The sequence below is a fragment of the Pseudophryne corroboree genome, chromosome 4 (genome assembly GCF_028390025.1).
Source record: "Pseudophryne corroboree isolate aPseCor3 chromosome 4, aPseCor3.hap2, whole genome shotgun sequence".
Lineage (NCBI taxonomy): Eukaryota > Metazoa > Chordata > Amphibia > Anura > Myobatrachidae > Pseudophryne > Pseudophryne corroboree.
The window spans coordinates 206,084,269-206,093,444 of NC_086447.1; the positions used below are offsets into that span (position 1 = coordinate 206,084,269).

A 9,176-nucleotide genomic window follows, 5' to 3' on the forward strand; every position below is an offset into this window, starting at 1 on the left:
CCTGTCCAGGCGCCTCAAACACCGTCAGGGGCTGTAAAACGCCCCTTGCCTCAGTCGGTCGACACAGACCCAGACACAGGCACTGATTCCGGTGGTGAAGGTGACGAATCAACCGTATTTTCCAGTAGGGCCACACGTTATATGATTTTGGCAATAAAGGAGATGTTACATTTAGCTGATACTACAGGTACCACTAAACAGGGTATTATGTGGGGTGTGAAAAAACTACCAGTAGTTTTTACCGAATCAGAAGAATTAAATGACGTGTGTGATGAAGCGTGGGGTGCCCCGATAAAAAACTGCTAATTTCAAAGAAGTTATTGGCTTTATACCCTTTCCCGCCAGAGGTTAGGGAGCGCTGGGAAACACCTCCTAGGGTGGACAAAGCGCTAACACGCTTATCAAAACAAGTGGCGTTACCCTCTCCTGAGACGGCCGCACTTAAAGATCCATCAGATAGGAGGATGGAAAATATCCAAAAAGGTATATACACACATGCAGGTGTTATACTACGACCAGCTATTGCGACTGCCTGGATGTGCAGTGCTGGGGTAGTTTGGTCAGAGTCCCTGATCGAAAATATTGATACCCTGGACAGGGACAATATTTTACTGTCGTTAGAACAAATAAAGGATGCATTTCTTTATATGCGTGATGCACAGAGAGATATCTGCACACTGGCATCACGGGTAAGTGCTATGTCCATTTCGGCCAGAAGAGCTTTATGGACACGACAGTGGACAGGCGATGCGTAGAGGAGTTATTTGGGGTCGGTCTATCGGATTTGGTGGCCACGGCTACGGCCGGGAAATCCACCTTTCTACCTCAAGTCACTCCCCAACAGAAAAAGGCACCGACCTTTCAACCGCAGCCCTTTCGTTCCTTTAAAAATAAGAGAGCAAAGGGCTATTCATATCTGCCACGAGGCAGAGGACGAGGGAAGAGACAGCAACAGGCAGCTCCTTCCCAGGAACAGAAGCCCTCCCCGGCTTCTACAAAAGCCTCAGCATGACGCTGGGGCTTCGCAAGCGGACTCGGGGGCGGTAGGCGGTCGTCTCAAGAATTACAGCGCGCAGTGGGCTCACTCGCAGGTAAATCCCTGGATCCTGCAGATAATATCTCAGGGGTACAGGTTGAAATTAGAGACAGAGCCACCTCGCCGTTTCCTGAAGTCTGCTTTACCAACGTCCCCCTCAGAAAGGGAGACGGTTTTGGAAGCCATTCACAAGCTGTATTCTCAGCAGGTGATAGTCAAGGTACCTCTTCTACAACAAGGGAAGGGGTATTATTCCACTCTTTTTGTGGTACCGAAGCCGGATGGCTCGGTAAGGCCTATTCTAAATCTGAAGTCCTTGAACCTGTACATAAAGAAGTTCAAGTTCAAGATGGAGTCACTCAGAGCAGTGATAGCGAACCTGGAAGAAGGGGACTTTATGGTATCCTTGGACATCAAGGATGCGTATCTCCACGTTCCAATTACCCCTCACACCAGGGGTACCTCAGGTTCGTTGTACAAAACTGTCACTATCAGTTTCAGACGCTGCCGTTTGGTTTGTCCACGGCACCTCGGGTCTTTACAAAGGTAATGGCCGAGATAATATTTCTTCTTCGAAGAAAAGGCGTATTAATTATCCCATACTTGGACGATCTCCTAATAAGGGCAAGGTCCAGAGAACAGCTAGAGATGGGTTTAGCACTATCTCAAGAGGTGCTAAAGCAGCACGGATGGATTCTGAATATTCCAAAATCCCAATTAATGCCGACAACTCGTCTGCTGTTCCTGGGGATGATTCTGGACACAGTTCAGAAAAAGGTTTTTCTTCCCGAAGAAAAAGCCAAGGAGTTATCTGACCTGGTCAGGAACCTCCTAAAACCAGGAAAGGTGTCTGTACATCAATGCACAAGAGTCCTGGGAAAAAATGGTAGCTTCTTACGAAGCAATCCCTTTCGGCAGATTCCATGCAAAGGGATCTGTTGGACAAATGGTCAGGGTCGCATCTTCAGATGCACCTGCGGATAACCCTGTCGCCGAGGACAAGGGTATCCCGTCTGTGGTGGTTGCAGGAGGCTCATCTATTGGAGGGCCGCAGATTCGGCATGCAGGATTGGATCCTGGTGACCACGGATGCCAGCCTGAGAGGCTGGGGAGCAGTCACACAGGGAAGAAATTTCCAGGGAGTGTGGTCGAGCCTGAAAAAGTCTCTTCACATAAGCATTCTGGAACTAAGAGCAATCTACAATGCTCTAAGCCAGGCGGAACCTCTGCTTCAAGGAAGACCGGTGTTGATCCAGTCGGACAACATCACGGCAATCGCCCATGTAAACAGACAGGGCGGCACAAGAAGCAGGAGGGCAATGGCAGAAGCTGCCAGGATCCTTCGCTGGGCGGAGAATCACGTGATAGCACTGTCAGCAGTATTCATCCCGGGCGTGGACAACTGGGAAGCAGACTTCCTCAGCAGACACGACCTTCACCCGGGAGAGTGGGGACTTCATCCAGAAGTTTTCCACATGCTATTAAACCGTTGGGTAAAACCAATGGTGGACATGATGGCGTCTCGCCTCAACAAAACACTGGACAGGTATTGCGCCAGGTCAAGAGATCCGCAGGCAATAGCTGTGGACGCGCTGGTAACACCTTGGGTGTACCAGTCGGTATATGTGTTTCCTCCTCTGCCTCTCATACCAAAGGTATTGAGGATTATACGGCAAAGAGGAGTAAGACTAGTGGCTCCGGATTGGCCAAGAAGGACTTGGTACCCGGAACTTCAAGAGATGGTCACGGACGATCCGTGGCCTCTACTTCTGAGAAGGGACCTGCTTCAGCAGGGTCCTTGTCTTTTTCAAGACTTACCGCGGCTGCGTTTGACGGCATGGCGTTTGAATGCCAGATCCTAAAAGGAAAAGGCATTCCAGAAGAAGTCATTCCTACCTTGATAAAGGCAAGGAAGGAAGTCACCGCGAAGCATTATCGCCGTATTTGGCGAAAATATGTTGCGTGGTGCGAGCAGCGGAGTGCTCCGATGGAGGAATTTCAACTGGGTCGTTTTCCTACATTTCCTGCAATCAGGATTGTCTATGGGTCTCAAATTGGGATCTATTAAGGTTCAAAATTCGGCCCTATCAATATTCTTCCAAAAAGAATTGGCCTCAGTCCCTGAGGTCCAGATTTTTATCAAAGGAGTACTGCATATACAGCCTCCTGTGGTGCCTAAGGTGGCACCGTGGGATCTAAATGTAGTTTTAGATTTCCTCAAATCCAATTGGTTTGAACCACTAAAGAATGTGGATTTGAAATATCTCACATGGAAAGTGACTATGTTACTGGCCCTGGCTTCGGCCGGGAGAGTATCTGAACTGGCGGCTTTGTTTTATAAAAGCCCTTATTTAATTTTCCATTCGACATAGGGCAGAGCTGCGGACGCGTCCGCATTTTCTCCCTAAGGTGGTATCAGCGTTTCACCTGAACCAGCCTATTGTAGTGCCTGCGGCTACAGACGACTTGAAGGACTCCAAGTTGTTGGACGTTGTCAGAGCCTTAAAAATATACATTTAAAGGACGGCTGGAGTCAGAAAATCTGACTCGCTGTTTATACTGTATGCACCCAACAAGTTGGGTGCACCTGCTTCTAAGCAGTCGATTGCTCGTTGGATTTGTAACAAAATTCAACTTGTACATTCTGTGGCAGGCCTGCCACAGCCTAAATCTGTTAAGGCCCATTCCGCAAGGAAGGTGGGCTCATCTTGGGCGGCTGCCCGAGGGGTCTCGGCATTACAACTCTGCCGAGCAGCTACGTGGTCAGGGGAGAACACGTTTGTAAATTTTTACAAATTTGATACCCTGGCAAAGGAGGACCTGGAGTTCTCTCATTCGGTGCTGCAGAGTCATCCGCACTCTCCCGCCCGTTTGGGAGCTTTGGTATAATCCCCATGGTCCTTTCAGGAACCCCAGCATCCACTTAGGACGATAGAGAAAATAAGAATTTACTTACCGATAATTCTATTTCTCGGAGTCCGTAGTGGATGCTGGGCGCCCATCCCAAGTGCGGATTATCTGCAATACTTGTACATAGTTATTGTTAACTAATTCGGGTTATTGTTTAGGAAGCCATCTTTCAGAGGCTCCTCTGTTATCATACTGTTAACTGGGTTTAGATCACAAGTTGTACGGTGTGATTGGTGTGGCTGGTATGAGTCTTACCCGGGATTCAAAATCCTCCCTTATTGTGTACGCTCGTCCGGGCACAGTACCTAACTGGAGTCTGGAGGAGGGTCATAGGGGGAGGAGCCAGTACACACCACCTGACCTGTAAAAGCTTTACTTTTGTGCCCTGTCTCCTGCGGAGCCGCTATTCCCCATGGTCCTTTCAGGAACCCCAGCATCCACTACGGACTCCGAGAAATAGAATTATCGGTAAGTAAATTCTTATTTTTTCTTCTGTCTTTGTTAATTGTCTGTCACTTAAATTATATATCTTTCCGTGATTCAAATCATTAATAGGTATTTTTGCCAGTTCATCAGTGATTGTCAGGTTTGATTTATGTTTCTTGTGTTTAGCACCCCCCCTTTTGCCCCTTTTTCTCCTTATTGGTAGTGACGATAGTTTGTTCTTCCTAAAAAAGGGGTCCTTCCCATCTCGTTGTTGTTCATGTTGGACGGGAAGTTGCGTGATGGTCTCCTATCAATATGTCTCTCAGGGTAATTCTCGTAATCTTGATAGAATTCTCTTCTATCTCTTCTTTCATTGTGTCTTTCAGTACTGAAATGTCTTGGGTACTGTATGTTTCTATACCATAGATTCCTCCTGGTCCATCTTTGGTTCGTTGGTTGTTGATGGGGCTTTCTTCTGTAATATTCTATTGGTCGAGTAATGGTTAAGTTGTCTTCTCTTCTTCTACTCCGTCCTCGTGACAACTGATGTTCTCTTTCATGCGAATGTATAGATGATCCCCTTCTTTGTCCCCGCCCTATTTTATATCAAGCCAATCACGTTTTATGTACTTTAGGTTCATTACAGACTTAAGATACTTCCTCAATCTGCAAAATACATGAATTTGCGGCTCACAGACGCTAACAGGAAGTGCGTCATCGGAAGCCGGCATGCGGTTCAATATGCGTTCCACATACCGGAAGTACCGGACGGAGGTCCGTGAAGGACTATAAACTTAAGATACACCACATTTATCCACTGTTACCACCAATGTTGGCATCCAGGAACATCCTAAAGAACTAATAAGGAACTTTATATTGATGAACATGGGCTTAAAAAATATCGACACCGCCGGACCGGAAGTTAAAGTAATACTACTTCCGGGTACTTTATTATTATGTTTTTTTAACTGTTTCTAAAGATAGATTTTATACATCAGTCCCTGGAGATTTATCACCCAGTTATAGCTATGTGTTATGGATATTATTCATAGATTATACGATGTCATTCATTTTTATTATGACGTGACCTTTGACCCGGATGTGTTTCTCATGCAGAGCATAAATAGCTCATTCTGTTCACAGTCTGTCATGCAGCCTTGATGAAGGGAGAGATCCCGAAACGCGTCGGCACTGTATGACAGACTAACCACTGCTAAAGGAAGATTTACCAGACGAACGGAGGATTGTGGAGAATTAGGTTCCGGAGCCGATATCTCCCCTGGGTAACATCTCAAACGCAATCACTTCATATAAATCTGGTAAAGCCCCACCTTCACTTGATTTCAAGATATCTGATGTTTTTTAGCCAACCAGAACTTAAAGGCACTATTTAAAGCCTCAATTATTTCCATCCTCTGGTAATTTCCCATCTACCACCTTTGCTTGCAGCAAACTGATGTACAATGATTTTATAGTTGATTGTTAGTGTATTGTATTAAAAATTGTATTTTGAACATACTACACTATATATTTTAATTTTCTTTTTCACATATGGATCCATGTTATTGGAATAATACGGTAAAACCCACGACAGAGGTTGTGTAAGGGAAGTACCATTTCATATTTTATTTTCCCGATTAGCGCACATCTTCTGGTTTAACTCTATTGTATACGAATGCAGGGTGTGTTTGTGACGTCAAAACAGGAACTAAACTGACTGAAGTGATCGCTAGCTAGGAGTAAGTCTCGAGCTACTCTGAAACTGCACAATCTTTTTTTGTAGCAGCGCTGCGATCCTTTCGGTCGCACTTCTGCTAAGCTAAGATACACTCCCCGAGGGAAGCAGCTAGCGAGCGATCAACTCGGAATGAGGGCCTATATTAGTAAATTTACCCCAGTGATTTAAAGACTACTGTTAAGACTTGGTTGTATTTTTGATCTAAAATAAGAAGAGGCACATTAGCCATATAAATTCAGGTTTGTAAGCAAAGCAAAAAAGCACACAACTGGGCAAAACCATGTTGCACTGCATGTGGGGCAGATGTAACGTGCAGACAGATCTAGGTTTGGGTGGGGTGTGTTCAAACTGAAATCTAAATTGCAGTGTAAAAATAAAGCTGTCTAACATTTGTTGGCAACATGTAAAAGCAGCCTGTATTTACCCTGCACAGAAATAATATAACCCACACCAATCTAAATCTCTGTGCACGTTACTTCAGTCTCACCTGCAGTGCAAAATGTTTTGCCAGTGATGTGTTTTTTTTGCTTTGCTTACAAACCTGAATCAGAACCATAATCATGTAGCAATCTCTTATTTACATTCTGGTAGTTAGTAACTAGCATATTATCATATTAATTTTGTGAATATGGCATGTTTCCTTTACAGGTGATGGCAACCTGCATTTAAATATCACGGCAAAATCGCACAGTGACACCTTACAGGCAGCCCTGGAGCCCTTTGTGTATGAATGGACGGCTCAGCACTGCGGCAGTATCAGTGCTGAACATGGATTAGGGTTCAAGAAGAGGGACCACATTTATTACAGCAAATCCAGAGAAGCAGTGCACCTCATGCAGCAGCTTAAACACTTGCTGGATCCAAAAGGCATCATGAACCCATACAAGACTATTCCTCCAGCTGATTGATTAGTCTCATCCCTTTCTGTAAAACTACCAACATTTTCATCAATACTGAAGAGCCAGGAAATATGGCCCGTTGTCTTAGATCCTATTACTATTGCTCTTTATTGTCTTTTACAGATGTACAGTAAAAATGGGATCTTTTACATAAAATATGCAGACTAAAATGATAAATAGAAATTTAGATTTTGTGTCTGTGTCATTGGTGGACAGGGACACATGCAACATATGGTACCATGCTTTTTGCCACCACTAGGCTACTGTATTGATTGTGTGGCATCCTTGTGATGGGAAAGGCTGAAGGGTATTTGGGAGTAATTGTACAATTATGTTGCATACCTTATGTTACTGATGATGCTTCTCACCTACATTCCATTTAATATTTGGTCTCTCTTCCTTGCTTGCAACTCAACGGGGCATATCCAGTTAGGCCCAGGGTTTACTGCGCAGGGAAAGGCTCTGGGTTTGACGCCTGGTGCTATTACATTTTTCTGTATTTCCCCACGTGGTAAACCCTCATTCAGTGCACAGTAAGCCATATATTCAGTGTAAAATACGTTTCTCTGTGGGTTAAATCCAAAGTGCATTTTAACACAGACTTTTCCTTACAGCTCCTGAGCAGACTTTTCTTTGCAGCTCCTGTGTCTTCAAATGCAAAAACTCTTATTATCAGCTTCAGTGTACAGGAAAGATGTGCGGCTGGCACTTTTCGTGTTTTGGTTCTAATTCCACTTTCGTGTTTTGGTTTTGGCTTGGTTTTGCCAAAACCACCCTTTCGTGTTTCAGTTTTGGATCTGGATGATTTTTAAAAAACATAAAAACGGCTAAAATCACAGAATTTGGGGGTAATTTTGATCCTACGGTATTATTAACCTCAATAACATTAATTTCCACTCATTTCCAGTCTATTCTGAACACTTCACAATATTGTTTTTAGGCCAAAAGGTTGCACCGAGTTTGCTGGATGACTAAGCTAAGCGACACAAGTGGACAACACAAACACCTGGCCCATCTAGGAGTGGCACTGCAGTGTCAGAAAGGAGTGCAGATATAAATAAAAAAAAAAAGGCCCCAAACAGCACCTCATGCAAAGATGTAAAAGATGTGCAATGAGGTAGCTGTATGACTAAGCCAAGCGACCCCCTTATGTTGTATAAACAGGACATGCACACTTTAACAAACCAATCATTTCAGCGACGGGGTCTGCCACACGACTGTGGCTGAAATGAATAGTTGGTTTTATTATTATTATTTATTAACAGTTTCTTATATAGCGCAGCATATTCCGTTGCGCTTTACAATTAGAACAACAGTAATAGAACAAAACTGGGTCAAAAACAGACAGACATAGAGGTAGGAAGGCCCTGCTCGCAAGCTTACAATCTATAGGGAAATAGGCATAGATACACAAGGATAGATGCTACCTATTGCATAATGGTCCACCAGATTGCTAGGTTCTTAATGGGTTGTATGATGATACCCCACAAAGTTGGCCAAGTGTCAGGAGGGTGTGAGACTAAAGAAAGACAAGATATGTGATGTTATGAATACTCTACAGAGGATGTAATTAGATAGGGAAGTACTGAAGGTTATGTGGATGGGTCTGGAATTTGATATGCTTGTCTGAAGAGGTGGGTTTTCAGGGAACATTTAAAGGTTTGGAGACTAGAGGCGAGTCTTGCTGTGCGTGGGAGGGCATTCCACAGAGTGGGTGAAGCCTGGATAAAGTCCTGTAATTTTGAGTGTGAACAAGTAATGCGTGTGGATGAGAGACGTAGATCTTGTGCAGAGCGGAGAGGTCGGGTAGGGAGATATTTTGAGATGAGTGAAGAGATGTATGTTGGTGCAGTTTGGTTAATAGCCTTGTATGTGAGTAAAAGTATTTTATATTTAATACGGTAGAATACCGGTAACCAATGGAGGAACTGACAGAGCGGATCTGCAGACGATGAACGTCTGGCAAGGAAGATTAGCCTCGCAGCTGCATTCAAAATGGATTGTAGTGGTGAGAGCCTATGTTTGGGAAGACCGGTCAGGAGACTATTACAATAATCAATGCGGGAGATAATGAGAGCATGGATTAGAGTTTTTGCTGTGTCTTGTGTAAGATATGGTCGTATTTTGGATATGTTTCTTAGATGTATGTAACATGATCTTGAGACAG

General features: G+C 44.3%; 1 protein-coding gene across 5 annotated transcripts in view; it reads left to right on the top strand.

Moving 5' to 3' along the window:
* D2HGDH (D-2-hydroxyglutarate dehydrogenase) overlaps nt 1-7,196 on the top strand; it is a 179,528-nt gene extending 172,332 nt beyond the window's left edge. For all 5 annotated transcript variants that reach the window (XM_063915842.1, XM_063915844.1, XM_063915846.1 and 2 more), the window contains one exon: nt 6,759-7,196. In XM_063915842.1, coding sequence (XP_063771912.1) covers nt 6,759-7,018 — 260 coding nt within the window. In that variant the 3' untranslated portion in view covers nt 7,019-7,196. The remainder of the gene's footprint in view (nt 1-6,758) is intronic.
* The last annotated feature ends 1,980 nt before the right edge of the window (nt 7,197-9,176 follow it).